The 17,891-nt window shown below is 38.2% G+C and overlaps 2 protein-coding genes across 5 annotated transcripts in view; one reads left to right on the top strand and one right to left on the bottom strand.

The window, feature by feature from the left end:
• The window catches only part of NUSAP1 (nucleolar and spindle associated protein 1), a 12,632-nt gene extending 1,035 nt beyond the window's left edge, over positions 1-11,597 (top strand). Inside the window, exons 2-11 of the mRNA XM_009319261.1 lie at positions 925-990; positions 2,076-2,267; positions 2,945-3,119; positions 4,902-4,991; positions 5,726-5,838; positions 6,798-6,985; positions 9,178-9,350; positions 10,378-10,488; positions 11,073-11,184; positions 11,510-11,597. Coding sequence (XP_009317536.1) covers positions 925-990; positions 2,076-2,267; positions 2,945-3,119; positions 4,902-4,991; positions 5,726-5,838; positions 6,798-6,985; positions 9,178-9,350; positions 10,378-10,488; positions 11,073-11,184; positions 11,510-11,597 — 1,308 coding nt within the window. The remainder of the gene's footprint in view (positions 1-924; positions 991-2,075; positions 2,268-2,944; positions 3,120-4,901; positions 4,992-5,725; positions 5,839-6,797; positions 6,986-9,177; positions 9,351-10,377; positions 10,489-11,072; positions 11,185-11,509) is intronic.
• Positions 11,598-13,562: 1,965 nt separating this feature from the next.
• Positions 13,563-17,891, bottom strand: part of NDUFAF1 (NADH dehydrogenase (ubiquinone) complex I, assembly factor 1) — a 10,711-nt gene continuing 6,382 nt past the window's right edge. For 3 of the 4 annotated variants that reach the window (XM_009319226.1, XM_009319227.1, XM_009319228.1), the window contains exon 5: positions 13,563-14,028. In XM_009319226.1, the coding sequence (XP_009317501.1) occupies positions 13,888-14,028 (141 nt within the window). In that variant the 3' untranslated portion in view covers positions 13,563-13,887. The remainder of the gene's footprint in view (positions 14,029-17,891) is intronic. The other variant, XM_009319230.1, reaches the window with a different exon arrangement.

Genomic DNA, 17,891 nt, shown 5'->3' with positions numbered 1-17,891 from the left:
GGGTTACCGCGCTGTAACCCCCCGCCACGCGGTAGGTGTAGGGTTTTTTTTACGACCAGGAATCGGAAGAATAGTAACAATAGGGTGCCTTAAGGGACGAGACTGCGTGTGTTTGTTTACCAGTCGTGGTTAAGAACGAGAAATTTAAGCATGCGCCCATCTCTTTTGCCTAGAGCTACAGATTTATGGCAGTGGCCTGAACTCTCCTGGTAGGCACTGACAATAAATCACTCGGCAGCAGTCAGGCTGCTGCACTACCAGTGGGAGAAGGCATAAAGCCTTAAAAGAAAGAAGATCCACGATTTAGGTGGACAAAGGAACTCATAGTCCTGACAGGACTAAGACTCCTGCTTGGGGTTTTAGTTCTGGGTTATTTTGTTCTTAAACTTCTAGTTCAGATTTGATTTTATGCTGACCTTTCCCATTAGGTATTTAAGAGTCTTTCATAGCCTAAAATATCAATGATGTAATTTTGTTGTTATTTTATTGCTGTTACTGTTGAATATATGTAAGGGATCAGAAGAATGCTTTGTGTGTAGTATGGGCAAGACAGAAGTTATTGCAGAAATTTGATATAATTTTAATTCACGTTCTGCTAGGCAGTGCTGCTAAAAACAGTCAGTCTCATTCATCCTTGAACAATTAAACTTTCTGGAAAATAGACATACCGGAAGAAACCTAGTCAGGGAAATTTGTCTTTGTGCCTCTGTGGAGAATATGCTACATATTTATCTGCAGTCTTAAGTGCTTTCTCTAATTTGACTGACTTGAATGAAGCTCTAGGCATGCCTTATTCCATTGGATTCAGGAAATGTTCTGCTTGTTTGTTGGATCAATTTATAGGATGCTAGTTGGGTTTATGCAGTTTTTCGTTTGATGACTTAATGCAATATTTGGTTCATCTTTGTTTTGATTTCTCTCCAGGCAGACAAGTTGTTGAAAGCACTGAAGCAACAGTTTCATGGAACAAAACAAGAAAATGAAAATATGGTAATAGATGATAAATCAGCCATTCTTTTTAAAAGAGATGGAGCTAACTTTGTAACTAGTAGAGCAGGGCATGTACTGAAGGTTGTTTTTTACCATGATGTGAACTGTAATAAAAATACTTTTTTCTTAACGGTGCCTTTAGTTTAATGCACTCATGTACTGGTAGAAACAGATGTGCTAATATTAGCTTTGAAGTGGCCTCCTATATGACCCACAGCTGATTTCCTTTCAGCTGCCAAAATTAGCGATGTATTTTTCAGCATCAGTACAAAATTCTTCTCTGTGTACACTAACATTTAATTTCCATTGAACAAATCTTAATTTTTGCCTCTTTAGCTCCAGACACTAGTCAGTACCAAATATAAAAATATTTTATTCCTTTTGTACGCCTAGATGAAAGGTACTAGATACTCATCAGAAAGCATTTTGCACCTACTACAATTTACTTACGCTGACACTGTAATGGAAGTGACACAATTGTGACATTTCCTGTATTCATCTCCTAACGTATTGTTTTCTTAACTTTTCTTTAAAGTTTTCTCTTCTGTAAGCTGAATTATTTTGTTGGGTATGGTGATGTTTTTTACATTTTTGATAGAAAGTAAATTGGGATCTGCTTTTTCTAAAATACGTCTCCCTTTAAGTGCTTCCTTTAAAATCTTCTTCAAAGGTTTGAGGAACTAGTGTAATCCTTGTCAGCTTATTTTTAATTTTAACAAGCATGGAAGAGGCTCTGATTTTTTGGTGAAGAGTATTCCACAGAAATGTACAGATCTGGCAGAGTCACAGCACCATGCAAGTCAGATTTCAAATATAAAGTATTAGTTTCTTATAATCTTATTAAAATGCTATATAATAAAACAACTGTAGGACTTCTTTTTAAAGTCTTCAAACGATGAGCTTTGATGTTTAGGGAAATCTCGATATTGCCAATTTCTTGATTACTATGCTACTAAATGGCATGCTATTGTTTTTCCTCTGTGTGAAATACTTTTTCCAGTAATAAAATTGAAACTGTCTCTTTGGAGTATCTAATTTATGTTTGTGTTGGATATGTTCCACATTATAGTATGTTTCTGCTACAGGACTCTGAAAAAAGTGCATCTGCTTCCATTGAATCGGATGAACTGAGCAATCAGGAGGAAATTATGCCTGATTCAGTGTGTTTTATTACAAAAAGATGTGGTAAAGAAAAGAAAACAAACAGAAAAAAGAGGAACTCCAATGAGGAAACTAATACCAGTGAAGAAAATGCAGGGCTTTCTGCTGAGAAAGAGGTGATTTGCATTGCTTGGTTTTTGTGTTGGCCACCCCCCCTTCCCCAAGCATAATGTGAACACACTCCTCTCAGTGGGTTCTTTATTCATGGGTTGTATGACTGAGAGAGGGGAAGTTTCAAGGTGAGATGGGGGTAAATTATTTTTCTCTAGAATTACATGCAAGTAGTGAGTGAACTAAGAACTGTGTGAAAGACACTTACTGATTTAGAGTTAGAGGAGGGAAAGGAGAAGATGATGAGCATTAATGTGTTAGTGTTAGATAGAGAATTGTACAGTAACCAAAGCTACAATAGTAAAAAGTAACAGCCAGTGAATTTATTTTTACTTGCAAACAATTAACTTCTGTCAATAAAGGCAACTTTATACTTAAATGTTAGAGCTGTGCTTTCTAATATAGATCTGTTTGTACAATAACAGGGTAAGTACTTCACAGGTTAATTCGGGTTGGATTTCAGAAAGTCTCTTGCTCAATCTCCCGATCAAAGCAGGGTCAACTATGAGGTTAGACCACAATGCTTAAGGCTTTATCTAATCCGATATTGAAAACCTCTAAGATGGAGGCTATGCAACCTCTTTGGGCAACCTGTTCCACTGACTGACTGTTCTCGGAACAACAGCCTTTCTTTATATTCAGTCGGAACAAACTGTTTAAATGAAGTATGTTTAAACTGCAGGAGCATTCTGAAATGAAAGAGAATGAAGTGCCTCAGGCTGAGCAAGAAAAGGGACAGACAGTATTCCAAAACAAGGAACAAGTGACTAAAAAGAGAGCTATTGAGAATCCAGGGATGGGTACTGGTCAGAAAGAACAACCGGAGAAGACTTCTACTAAAAGTAATGGAGATGAATGTAAGTAGAAAATCCCCAAAAAGTAAGTTTAGTGATTTGTACTACTTAAAATGCACTTTTTGGTTATTTTATTGTGTCTGCAAAGATTTTTGTGGCATGTCTGGTGATCAGTACCTTATTCGGGGATACTGGAAAAAATCTGTCTGAGTTTGTGTACTTGTTTGTTTAACATATCGTAACACAAATCCACAAATTCTGTAGTGTAGGAATTCTGCTGGCTTTGACTTCAGAACTCTGGACCTGATGTTTTTAGTGAAGGAGTTCTCAAAGGTCTGAGTGTATTTGAGTCTTGCACCTCATTTAGGATCAGCGCCTTTTGGAATAACTCTGAGATGCTACTCGTCTCCCTTAAAAAGTGGCAAGAAAGGGAGAGCTTCCTTCCTCATGCTTCACTTTTCTTTTACTACAGATGAACGGGCTTTGTCACTTTCTTCCCAGGAGTAAAATTAGTAGAAAAGGACTTACAGGCAGAATCCTTTATAATTTGTTTAAACAGCCTAACAATATCTGAATGTATTACAGTGGATCATTTTTCTCTCCGGTGGCTTTTTTAGACCTTTAAACATGATGCCGCTGAAAATATGAATTAATTTCTCCCCCACTCCTCCGTGCATGCAGCTCACATGAAGAAATGAATTTCTCTGCCCAATCTGATAACTTATTGATATTGTGGGTCTGTCAAATAAGATACATACCATTACTTGCTCCTGTTAGACTAAGCATATGTAGTCCTCGAGCTGTATTATGGATATTCTTGCTGTTCAGTAGAATTTACAGGGACATTCTTATCGGAGGCCATCTATAATTTTGAAAGTAACTTAGAAAATGGGGATTTTCAATGAAGGTTCTTTTAAAAGCAGAAGCAATAGAATATGTAGCGGATGCTTTGGTTGAGGCAGCATTCATTCTGACAGTTGGCACAGTACTCATCTCTTCCTATAACTGTAATTGTAAGTATCTGGCTGCTTTCTGTTTTTTTGTTTTGTTTTTCTTTTTTTCAGTAATTTCGGACAGTAAGAGCTGTGTGACAGAAAAATGCTATGTCTGCATTTAGTGTTGAAAAGTTGATTTTTTTTTTTTATTTTTTTTTTCCCCTCCCCAACAGCCCTCCATTATTTACTTCCAGTGAGGATTTCTTTCAATGTGTTGAGGTCATCCAAGTTTACTTTAAAGGGGATGTGAATTCATAGAAAAGCAAATGTTAGCTTTCAATATGCAAATATTGAACTCTATGTGAAAACTTGACCTGATTTTTTTTTTCTTAATAAAATAAAATTGATCACTAAAATGTGAACATGAGCTTAATACTATACCTGAGAACAGAGATGATAAAAAGAACTTAGACTCTGTGTATGTATGAAAGGCAGTGGCAGAAAAGCTGTTCAAAAGGTATTTCTTCTTTTATCAATATTTAAAAAACACTAGCTTATTAAACAGATCAAGACCTGTGAATTTAAAGTTGGTTTTGCTTACCACAAGCATAATTCTCTTGTTAACTTCCCCTGTAAAATACTTTACTATCAAAAGAAAATAACCCAGTATGACTGTAAGATTCACACTGGGCTTGTAGTTTGTCAAGATGCTGTTACTGACATACCATTTAAAAGGCTTTTGAGAGACTTAGGACATGTCTATTCCAGCTGATGTTTTTATTTCTCAAAACCTAAGTCCACTTGGAAAAGATAAGGTGTGTTTTGGAGCAAATACTTTTTTAAAAGGTTGTGTTGACATTAAAATATTTTCCAGTAGTTCTAACAATTTTTTCAAATCTTACTGTACCAGGTGATGCTCGTCATGCAGGAGGGAAGATCCCTTTATACGCAGGCCGTGCATCTAGGTCTGGGAAAATGGGAATGAAAGCTACTACACCAAGTAAGATAACCTACCATCTAGATGTATTGTCTGTGTGTGAACGGAGACTTGACTTACAGCTTTTTACAGTCCAAATTTCCATTTCTGCTTGAAGAAGAGAACATCTTCTCTTTTAAAAAGCAAGCAAACAAAAAAAAGTTCCCGAAGGTTACATTTTAAGGTATATCTTAGAACTTGTAAATTCATAGTAGTAAATGACTCACATGTATGTTATAAAACTGGTTTATCAAACACTTTTTCTTTTGGATATAATACTTGCATTTATGATTTTCAAAACAACAAAGAGCTGGAAGACATACTATTACTCCTGCTTGTTTAGTTTTCACTTTATGAATACTACTGTTGTGCCATATTACTAAGTTTTAGCTTATTTTCATCCCTTTGTAAAATACACTTATTCATTTAAAATTTGGAACTATTTCTTTTTTCTTTAACTGCAGAATTTGGGGGTTGGACTAGGTGATCTTTAAAGGTCCCTTCCAACCAAACCATTCTATGATTTTACAGTTCTGCGGAGCATGCACCAGGTGACTGGCTATGTAGCTGGTGAAGTAGATTCTATTTCATACTGTTTGGTTACCTGTGTATACACAGCCTTTAATTAGAGGGATATGTCTTTTTTTTTTTTTTTTGAGGCCATAACGATAGGTGTTGCAAGATTCTTCTATTAAGTAGTAAACTTCCGTAGGAGCTTATCAGATATGTGACTCTTCTTATTTTTTGGAACTTCTTAGACTTTAAAAAGTTGCACGAGGCTCACTTCAAGAAAATGGAATCTATTGCTGACTACATTGAGAGGAAAAAAAAAGTGATTGAGAACTGCAGCAGTTCTCTCAACGAGGTCAAGGTAAGCGATAACACAGGAAGATATCCATTGTTCCCGTATTTGTTTATCTCCAGTCTCTTTTGAGCAGTAAGTGGCTGGTCGTGTGTACATGCAGTGGAATGTTACGATCAGTGAAATTTAACTGCAGTCCTATATAACTAGTTATATATAGCTATTTGTATGTAACTTGTATAGTTATTTAAGTTTTTATATATTAACTATTTATAGCCACACACTGTTATAGGAACCAACAAATAACTTGTCAGTTTTGAGTAAAAGTAATTGTCACAATTACTTTTATGAAGGATCTCCTGGAGCTTTTGCTTACAACTGTTTGAATTGCTGCAGAACTTAACCAAGGGGATGGGTTATTCTTCAAAAAGTAGGAATTAAATATTAAGTTCCTCTTTTGTGCCTTAAAGAACCATTGTCCAATGACTGCATACGACTGTCCTTTAAAATATATGTGATACATGTTGTTCTCAGTGGCCCCAATCCTCAGTTTCTTGTATTTCACGTTTGCGTGGGTGAAAGCTGCTAATAGGGTCTCTTTCAGAGTGTGGCAGACCTTAGAAAAGTGACAGTAATGTGTCAATGAATATATGAATGAACATGTCAATGGACGTGTCAAAACGGTAACACTGAAACTCCTGAACACTACATGTCTCTCTTCTATGGCATACAGTGTATCAATGTAAACTTGAGACAAATTACTTTTGGCAGGTGTTGGCCAAAAAATCGAATCACTTAAGAGCATCAGAAAAAGGCACTCCACGTAACAATTCTAAGGTATGTGTTTTCAGATCAGCATAGTAATGATAAAACTACTGATGTTTAAAATACATTTTTAAAGGGGAAAAAAAGAGGAAAACTGAAGAGACTGCATGCTTCTAATTCACTGTGTATTTTCCCTTCCTCTTAGAGGCTTTTCTGATAAATTTTTCTTAGAGTGTGCTAACTCATGATTTGCTTTTCCCTAGAAACAAACCAGTGGCAAAACATTTTTATTCAGCCCAAATCCAGAAAGAGGCAGATTCTCCGCCACCTGCACTCCTAGTAACCTCCGGCGCTCACCACGCAGTTCTCTGAACGCTGCCAATCGGAGTATTTTATCTAGGAAATCTTCATTTAATCCTTCTGTCCTTTCAACAACCAAAATGAATGTCAGGTAAAAAGAACAAACCAGAACAACCGGTGAGCAATTTGGTATGATACACATGAAATAATGAACAGTGACTGTGATTTGACGACATTATTCCTATTCCAAACATGAACGACATGAGACTAATTGTGATTACTAACTTTCAGCCTAGCTTTATGGCTGGTTTAAGCCTTACTGTGCTACTACTACCTTGATTCTTCACTTTCATGCCTGATAGTAGAGGAGTCTTGCCTCTCTTTCAGCTTTCATTTTGCTAAACCAGCCAAGCCAAATTATTTTTCTTCTCTTACTGTGTTACGTTTTCCATTTTGTCAGGTGAGCTAATAGTCTCTGTTATATCTGAATTAATTTATCTTTGAGATTACTTAACCAGAACAGTATGTGGTATTTCAGGTGAGTCTTGCAATGGACTCATCATTTGGGGGGTTTTTGGGTATTGTCTCTTCCTTTTCTCTCCCCCTCCCCTTCCATGTCAGAGCAGAGGCTCATCTTGTGATTGACTACTATAAGCACGTTGTTTCTAGCAGATGGGAACCAAGCTGACACCAGAAAGTCGTGATGAATTGCTAAATGAATGAGCTCATACTCAAGGCTGTTAAACCTCATCTCTCTTCCTTTTAAAACAGCACGTGCCCTTCATTATTCCTACACAGTAATCTAATGCTCTATTATGTTAGTATTTCCTGAACTTTTGTTATTGGTAAATTTTTTTAGCTTATTACTAGTTTTTCTAAAGTCTTGAACAAAAAAACCCTTTTAAAAGAAGGAATCAGAAGGACAGTCCATGTGGTACTCCATTGATAAATGCCCTTTTGCCCAGTTTTCTTTTCAGTGAAAGTCCTTGTCTCTACTATTTCTTTGTCAGTTTCTAACTATTGTACTAATTCCAACTTTTATTCAGTTTACTTAACTTCCCATAGTGACTGAAGTTCAGATTTAGACATTCTCTAATTTACCCATATCCCTTTTCCCCAGCTAACAATATCTGGTTAATCTCAGGTCTCAGTTGTGTTACTTTCTATTTTTCTGATAACCTTCACTTCTCAACTTTTGCATGCCAAGGTTATAGCTGCTGGGACTTTTTTGTCTCGGACTAAAGTGTGTGTGTGGGTTGTTGTTATTAAGTCAGATAGTGCGACTTCTAATATTGTCAAGTCCTAATAAATAATTATGGAACTTGTAGTTTTTGCATGCTGTTTTTCTGCTATTCAAAGGTCAAGATTACGGATTCCTTGTAAGATTATGAGCTTGATTTTACTGGCTTTGTTCCTACTTTGAATGTGCTATCTTTGATTTCAATAGCTAACAACAAATGAAAACAATATTCCTTCTGCCTCTGGCTGGATGACCTCTATTGTCTTCACTGCAGCTCTACTTGATTCTTAGCAATACGTTAACCAAAACAACACGTCTAGAAGTCACTTCCATTCCATTTGTCCAGAGATGTGCTGAGGTGGATCGTGCAAGCTGCACTTCCTCCATAAACTTTCTAGCCCTCAAAACATAGCGTTCTTCAACATTTACTCACTTACTCACTGTCTTTCCATATCTTGCAGGCTGTCAGCTTATTCTCAGTACCTTTTTGATAAGGCCTCATGCAAGATTTTGAATTTTCTTTCATATGTTTATATGTATGTACACATATACATATGTATACACACACATATACGTTAAAATGTGTGTATACACACACATACATACAGCACGTGTGTGTCTTGGTATGCAGGTAACTTGTGTGTTTTGACTAAAATTTCCAGCTTTGTCCTCTTGTAGATCTTTGAGTTCTGTTAGTTAATTTTCTTTTAGTTTTTCTTAATTTGAATTTTCGTATTAACAATATTTATATATAATGTTCAGAATGTTTTACTACAGAATCCACGTCTAAAGTAAATCGTATCTGTTGGTGAAGAAATCTACTAGCTTATTACATCCAAATAGATTTGCTCTCCAAAATAACAAGAAAGTCAGTTCTTTGCAATTCCTAATATCACTTACTGCTATTGATGATGGCTCACAACTTGAAAACTGTCAGCAAAGGTGTTTTTAGTGCAGTTTATGCATAAGCTGTGAACATCTTATACACAGTAAAACTTTCTACCTGTAAGAAAGGTAGAATGCAGAACCTTCTGTATTCTGTCACGTTGCTTACATTCCTTGTAGACGACTAATTTTGTCTTTGTATTTCTAACAATTTTCAGGTTCTCGGAAGCCACAAAAGATAATGAGCATAAACGCTCTCTTACCAAGACTCCATCTAGAATGTCTCCCTACTTGGAGATCTGCACACCTGATAGCCAAAAGAGCTGCAAAGTAATAAGTCGGCAAAACAGCAAGGGAAATGCAAGAAATAATGATCTCAGTGCATCAAAGGGTAAAGTGGATGGTAATTATTTGGCTTTTTCAGATGATGACCTTTGTCTCATTGAATTGTTATGTAAATTTTTTATAACCTAATGTCATGTAGACCCAGGTTTTAATTTCATTCTCTAATTTATGACCGATTCTTTAGAAACTGCAGTAGTTTCTTTGTTTCCTTTGGTTTCCAGTGTTTTGACTAAAATGGTTAGGTGCTAAGACTTAAACATAGGTACCTAGCTACCTACAGAAAAGCCTAATATAGGATGTAGGGGATAGAAATCGTTCTAGACCTTTAGGGACTACGTAGCAAAAGATTCATATAACAGGTACAGGGAGATGTTATCTGTGGCGAGAGGAGTTCCCGATGCCTTCTCAGAGGTCTCATTCTCCTTGCGGGATTGGCATGCACCAGGCTTCTAGCTGTGTTTTAGGACAACCTGTTATTATCAGCCTCAGCAACCCTGATTAACTCAGGAACTAAAGCTCTGTATGAAAAAGCAGAAGTCTTCTGATTACTAACGATCTCTGCACCAGCACAGCTCTGCTATCTAGCAGTTGATGCCCTAACATCACGGGTATGTTACCACAGGTCAAGAAACCAGAGCTGCCTGTCTTGTTGTATGACAATACTGATTTTTTTTTTTAGGGGGAAAGAAAAGTTCCACTGCTGATCAGAAGCTGGCGTGTTCCGGAAGAATGCTTCTGTCTTTAATATGAAAATCCATTTGGTTCCAAATAAGCATAGAGACTAGGGAACACAATTCGCTCTGAAGGACTAGAAAAACACATGGAGCTATATATGCTACTGCGTAGCGTAATCAGAGCAAAAGTGCTAATGCTCTACAACCCTTGCTCTCTCCAGACCTGAAAGCTCCCTATTTCAAGTGCAATTCTGTCTTTAGAGGCAGCAGACCGTAGCATTTAACGGCTCTTTGGTCTTGATAGTGGTAAGGTGGTCTTCACAGGCACTCTCCAACTTGCTGTGTACAGTGATGTTCTTGCTGCTATAATTAAGTATGATATCTTGATGCCTTTTGTAGTTATCACTCCCTTCAAGTTTGCAGCTCACTCTGCAGAACCCACAAGCACAAAGAAGACATTTGATCTCCAAGCAAGTCTCTCTCGGCCGCTTCGGTATCAGCCACATAAAGGTACCGTGATCCTGTGCAGTTTGTGTTGGTCATCGCCCTTGTACTCAGCTGCTCGTAAAGTAAGGCATTGATGCAAACCACGATACAGCAACGTTTTCAGTCTCTTTTCCTGTCCCTTTCCCTTCCTCTCTGGATTCCCACACAGTCTGTGGACTGATGTTAAATTTCTACCTAATATGTGCTTTAAGAGCCTCCCTACTGAAGAATAAGTCTTTATGACCAAAGGCCCATAAACATCCTTGTATTCCACTGAATAGATGTATGTACAGGCAATATGAGATACTCCTTTTAAAAAAAATAAAATAAAAATAAGCCTCACTTTGTAAAGTGCACTGTTGTGTGAGAAGCTGAATTTTGTGTGGTGAGTGTTACTTGTAAGTACAATCACCTGTTACTACTTAGAGAAAAACTATTTGTAGGGGAATGGGCTGGTGAAACTATAATACAGCTGAAGAGACATTTCATCTTGAAGTCAACCAGCAACAAAAACAGGCTAGCTAGTATAAAAATTCACGGTTAGATGTTAAGCACACAATTACTAAACTAGTAATTCAGTAGTCTCTCTTTTTGCCCCTAAATTGTAGGACGACTAAAACCTTGGGGAGAATTTAAAGAAAATACTGTCCTAAATAAGTCTGTCGGTAGCAACATCTCTTCACGTAAGAAAGATTACAAACAGCCGCATCTCCAGACAAGGTTAGTATACCGTTAACTTTTTATGAGTAGTGTTATTTAAAATAATATGATGACTCGTTTGTCTTTTTAGGATTAAAATATGCAGTTCAGGAAAGAACACTTCTATATTAAAGCAATTTTTGCCTCCAACTTCTGCCTCCAGCAGAAGTATTCGCCTGAATGTTTGGATTCAGTCCAAAACGGAACTGTTCTCTCTGCCCATGGCAAATGCAGCACGCTAGTTAAATAGATGTTAAGCCTTGGCCAGCTTCAGATTCTTTTGGTTGCTTGTCTCTCTACCTTTGATATTACTTGACATGGCCTGTCTCTCTTTTTTCCCCTTCAGGGAAGAACGGCGTGAGAAACATGAGCAAGAGAGAAAAAAGAAAAAGGCTCAGGCTCTCGGAAACCGCAGAGGACTATCTGTGGGTTAGGAGCAATAAGAAGTATCTGAGAAATCACTGTAAATACCGTTCCTGTCATGTAAATATTTGTGCTGTCTGTGTATGGTTCGGGTTGCTATTGGCTAGTGGAATCCAGAGAGCGTTGAATGAGACCTTAAAATGCATCTGAGCTTAATGTTTTAGTGATCAACTTCTCCAACGAGATGAGAGCTCTCAACTTTTAGGAGCTTAGAACTCTCTCTAGTTGCTTAATAATGTTTTCATTTAACTAAAAGATGCTAAAGGAGAAAATGTAAGCGGGAGAAAGATGCTCAAGAAGCCTCCTTGCAACTTAGGACAGACTCCTCCACCAGAATGCATTTGTTACCCACTGGAATGCACACTTGGAAAGCAAGCTTCAAAATGCTCCACTGGTAAATCACAGGAGTTGGAGGTGTCTGCTTGCCCTGCTCTCCAAATCAATCCTTAAATTCTACAACTGTTACAGTAATTATTCAGCATTTCTAATTGCATGCCTATGATGTAGTAGGGAAAGAAGAAAAAATGTGCAAGCTCTCTGGAAAACTAAAAGCTTACAGCATAACATAATTGTAAAATACAGTATTTTAAAAAAGTCACAACTGAAAAGTGGCTTTACAGATTGCCAACTGGATGCTTTGAACAGTTAAGGTTGTTCTGTTCCTTTCCATGGTAAATAGCAGATGTTAACAAAATTCCTCTGCTTTTCATCTCTATGATGCTTAAAAGAGGTTATAGTAGTGTTGAGGCATTTTCAATACCTTAGATTTAAAAACTGTTATTGTTACTTTTAAAAAATACATAGAAAAGCTGTCTGGATTTATTATGGATGGAACTGGAAAGGTAATTTAGCAGTTGTCATCTCAGCTAGAATTTTGAGCAAATAATTGTTTCAGTGAATTTGATGTCCTAAAAATATATGCTGAAATGTCAAGAACAATCAATTTTTTAAATATAAACTCAAGGGGGGGAATAAATATTTTGTATATCTTGTTTATCACCGATTATATCATCTAGTGTACTATGTATAACTACCTCTTTAGTGTAGCGCTAGTTTTGTTCACACTTGTATTTACTACTCGGTGTCTTTTTTTGTGACGAGTTTTCCTTACCCATTAGCCTGCCTACCACTTTCTAAAAGCACATTTGTGCTGGTATCTTTAGAAGTGATAACCATCACTCCTCTTTTGCTCTTAAGCTATTGAATTCCGTGCAAGAGGAAAATGGTAGTACAAGACACTGCTTCAGCTTGCTTTATTGTCACCTCTTCCATATAAAATATAGGTATGTTTAATATTTGTAAAGTACACTTAAACAAGGTCACCGCGGAGGCGGTCAGTGCTTTGATTAGACTGGGTTTGTGACAGCTGAAAGGAAACCATTCAGCACTTGTTCTTTTCAGTAATTTGAGAAACACTTCAAAACAGACTTCTCAGAAGAAGGGAGGCATTGAGCTTCTGTGCCGCCAGCTGAGGCTGTGACTTCGTACAATACAGACGAGTTAAGCTAATTGCACACATCAGCAACGTGTGATCCCATCTCCCCTGTAATGGTGCTAATCGAGCTGAGTGCCTCCTCAGGGAATGGACAGTGATGGGAGGTTTCCCCCCAACCCAACCCTGGAGCACTACTTCTGTTCAACAGCCTTAGCCCTATAAAGCAGTAGGACTATCATCAACAAAAAGCCAAGCCCACTGCACAGCTATTGTTTCAATCTTGGCAGTGGCAGCTTTGTTTGTTTGTTTGTTATTCAGAGGGGCCAAAGCTGAAGACTGAAATACCTCTGCCTTTTCCACTTCAGGTGCTGCTCTTTGTAAATTTCAGCAGCTGAGTCACACTTAAGCACCATTCCTCAGGGTATTAATTCTCATCATACTTTTTCCAGTTTAAAACTAGTGGATATTAGCGTTTTACAATTGTCTACAAACCATATAAGGTAGAAAATGAAATTGTTGTACAAAAAAGCACTACAACAAGCTCATGAAATACTTTTATTTCTGTAAAGCTCAGGACAGAAGCCAAAACTTACCCAGTCAACAGTTACTACTTTGTAAGAATGCATCACAACTCTCCTGAGGCTATGTTCCAGTCCATGTATGTACAGTCTCTCCAGGACTCTGTATTTGGCAGCTTGAAGATGCCAATGGTGTCACTCGAGTCGGATTACTACAGTCAACACTTCATGCACTTATCTCTTTAATGTTTACATAGACTCTTCAAGTTGTTTTAAGCCACACGTTAAGAAGTGTTTTATAAAAATGAACCAAGCATCTGAAGAATGTCCCAAAGACACCAGCCCAACTTAGACTCGAGGATTCTTTTCATATGTTTCATAGGCAAATTCTTCTGTATGAGCTCTGTCGTTTAGCAGGCCAATAAAATCAATCTCCAGCTGGAATGGACCATCTACTTTATCTCCGATTGTGAATCCAAGGGTACTAACCTAATTAAAAGATACATACATTAGAACAGTATGTATAATGTTACAATCAAACACAATTGTATCTACCGCTTCCATATTTCACAAACAATTCATGGCCATCTGCTGCAAAGGGTGGTATTTGTTCAAAGGGCATCATTATTTCTTCAGGCTTGAACACTTCATTACCACATTTTCAATACAGGCCCCGGTGGGAAACAACTTCACGTTTGCCTCCCTACCACCGCGTTGAGCCCTTTATTAGAAGTGGCCCGAGCCTAAAGCAGCACTGCAGTTTTTATCCTTCAAGGTTTGTGTATGGCCAGTTTCATCGTGATTGGGCATACAAGCACATTTTCATAAAGTCTGTTGCAGTTCTTATGTGAGCAGGAAACAAACAGAATGTGATGAAGGAGGGAAGGGAACTTCCATTCTAGATCAAGTCACGCAGCTGGTATAGTGTGAAAGTGCACCAAACCAGACATTTTAAAGATGCTTGAAACTTTGTTACCGAGTTTTATATTAACAAGGTTCTTTGGACTTTGCCTAAGGTAATGAAATATGAAAACTCAGAATATTTGTAAAGGAATTTACAAATTTTAGAGAAATGGGGGAAATGAAAGGGTTAAATCCCTGACAATCCCTGACTAAAACCTTGCTGTGATTTTTCTTAACTTCACTTGCATAGTTTTAGTGATATGTAAATTCTTACCTGACCAGAATTTACAGGCCTTGAGCTAGCTCATTAGGCCTCCGATCACTGGCAATAGAAACTCAGGATGACTGTGTCAAGTAAGTGCTAAAAGACTAGTTAAACTGACCCCCTTGTAACATTCCAGAATCAAAGGACTGATAAGCTAATTCAACGACTATATATGGACAAAGGAAGCCCAAAGTTCAACCAGAGGACAGAGTGAGGAAGACTATGGACGACCACCGGAGTGTGAAAAGACCCTAACCCCAATTTTACTGAGCATGCTTGGACTATGTAAATGAATTCCGGGAACTCATCACCATAAGACCACCTTTTAGAGGAAATCTGATGAATATGTATGATTTTTCTGTACATAACCTGATGTGCTTTGCCAGCCGGTGTGTGTCGTCGGTGGAGCAGAGGCTCCCGGGCCACCCAGCGCTGTTTTGCTTATTGCCATTTCTTGCTAATTAATAAATTGATCATACACTCAAACCAGTCTCACCGTGATTTGTGAGAGTTACACATAACAGAAAATGTCTGTTAAAGAAGATGCACAAGGGTGATAAATGTTGATTGGACCATTATAAGGAGATTATGCAAAGTACAGCACATGTGTAGGACCATTAGGGTGAGCACAAAACTGCAGAAAGGAGTCCAAGTGCAGCACATCTCCAAGGTAGCACTGGGAAAGTGAGTGAAAAGGATACAAGAGAGAAAAGCTACTCCAGGAGCCTCAGCTCCACCTCCTCTGAAAACATTTTGCCACGGTGACACCAATCACTGCCTCAGGATGGCTGATCAGCTTCTGCCCCAGCAAAGCCTTCGCTCACTCTGCTTGAGCCCTGCCCAAGATCCATCTCAGTGCCACACTTCTCTACTGTGAATCCAAGGGTACTAACCTAATTAAAAGATACATACATTAGAACAGTATGTATAATGTTACAATCAAACACAATTGTATCTACCGCTTCCATATTTCACAAACAATTCATGGCCATCTGCTGCAAAGGGTGGTATTTGTTCAAAGGGCATCATTATTTCTTCAGGCTTGAACACTTCATTACCACATTTTCAATACAGGCCCCGGTGGGAAACAACTTCACGTTTGCCTCCCTACCACCGCGTTGAGCCCTTTATTAGAAGTGGCCCGAGCCTAAAGCAGCACTGCAGTTTTTATCCTTCAAGGTTTGTGTATGGCCAGTTTCATCGTGATTGGGCATACAAGCACATTTTCATAAAGTCTGTTGCAGTTCTTATGTTAGCAGGAAACAAACAGAATGTGATGAAGGAGGGAAGGGAACTTCCATTCTAGATCAAGTCACGCAGCTGGTATAGTGTGAAAGTGCACCAAACCAGACATTTTAAAGATGCTTGAAACTTTGTTACCGAGTTTTATATTAAGGCAAGGTTCTTAGCCAGCGTTTCCCAATTAGAATAATGGTCTTAAGTGAAAGCACGTTCCTCGTTCCTTTCCCTTAATGTTCTCCACTATTCCATTTTTTTTAAAAATAATTTTTATTCTAACTAACAAATTCCATAAAAATCTGTGTGGCTCAGGCATGTTTCCTATGGGCCTGTGGCTCGCCTGAAAGCTCTCTCAGCTCCTACGCGTCACCAACCACCTTTCAGAGACTCCAGTGCCTGCAGTTCTCAAACGAGCTGGGCCACCAGTGGCCGGCCACCTGTTCAGCTCTAGCTGCCCCCAAGCCCTGCTACAGGCGCAGGTCTGAGCTGTGCCCGTGATGTTAAGGACTGCTGTACACGCAGGAAAATAATGCCTAGGATGTGTCAGATGAAGTTGAATAATTGTAGGCTGAGGCTAAATATATATCATCGCAAGTGTATGCTAAATAAATGATAGAACAAAGCTAAAGAAGTTAAATATATTGACGTTCCTCTCAGATGGTTCTGATGTTTTAAATGCTGCCCCTTCCCCAGAAGCAAGGTCTACAGTCAGCCCCTTGGCTTGTGGAGCCTGGAGAGTTTCTAAAGCTCCATCTTTCTGGTTTGTATTGTTATAGATGACTACGGGAGTCACCTAAACTCTGCACTCTGCAGAATTTATTCCTTTGCAAGCCCTAGATACATCTCTATTTCCTGCCTTTTTATTCCTGTTTAACAACACCTTTCCTGGTTCCTGGGAAAACGTAGAGTAGTACCATGAGGGACCAAGACATTTTATCAAGATTTCTTTAATTGCCTTCACGCTGCCTCCCCTATTTTTAGGTTTCTTAAAAATGCGTTTGTAAAGTTACACTTCATATTACATGCAAGTGCATCGTTTTACTGTGAAATACTAGGCATAAGATAACAAGGAATGAAAATTAAGTGGAGGATGCTTAGATCAAGTATCCTTTTGTCCCTTTAACTCCTGGTAAATATTTTTAAACACCCCATATATAACTTTATGTTTTCATTTACCATTTTGAATGACTGTATATTCCAAATCCTGATAAATTCTTCAGTGTCTGTATTTAAACACAGGCCTTTTACAACAACTTTCTTCCATGAAGCATATTTTTCCTTGCAGTTGATCCACCTTCTTCATATCATTCATACTTGCTTTCTACAGCCTCAACTTCTGCTGTTTTAAACCAGATTGTTTTCGTGCTGCCAATCACTGAATTGCCCTCAAATGTTTCCCAATATTTTTTTTTTTTCATTAAGGCAATTAGGAACTGAATGCAACATTCCAGGTGACTAACACTGATTCAAGCAATGGCCCTTTTATTTTCTTCCCATATATATTTCTAACTTTGTTTTCCTTTTGATAGTCACTGGGTATTAAGCTGCCCTCAATCACATACAGGAGGGTCACTGAAATAAAGAAAAAAAAAAAAAAAAGATGATACAGAAACAATTTTTTCCAACATGTCTCCTCCCGTGAATCAGTGAATTAGCCTACCTATCCGAAGAAACAAAATAAAAAATACTCAACGCATTTACTTAATACTTAGACTAGTGTCCTGGTTTCGGCAGGGATAGAGTTAATTTCCTTCCTAGCAGCTGGTACAGTGCTGTGTTTTGGATTTAGGATGGGAACAAAATTGATAAGGCACCGATGTTTTAGTTGTTGCGAGGTAGTGCTTACACTAGTCAGGGACTTTTCAGCTTCCCATGCTCTGCCGACTGAGAAGGCTGGAGGTGCACAAGAAGCTGGGAGGGGGCACAGCCAAACTGGCCAAAGGGA

This window comes from Pygoscelis adeliae, unplaced genomic scaffold, assembly GCF_000699105.1.
Source record: "Pygoscelis adeliae isolate BGI_AS28 unplaced genomic scaffold, ASM69910v1 Scaffold22, whole genome shotgun sequence".
Classification (NCBI taxonomy): Eukaryota; Metazoa; Chordata; class Aves; order Sphenisciformes; family Spheniscidae; genus Pygoscelis; species Pygoscelis adeliae.
Note: the sequence above shows the minus strand (reverse complement) of the source record. Positions and strands in the feature narration are given on the sequence as shown.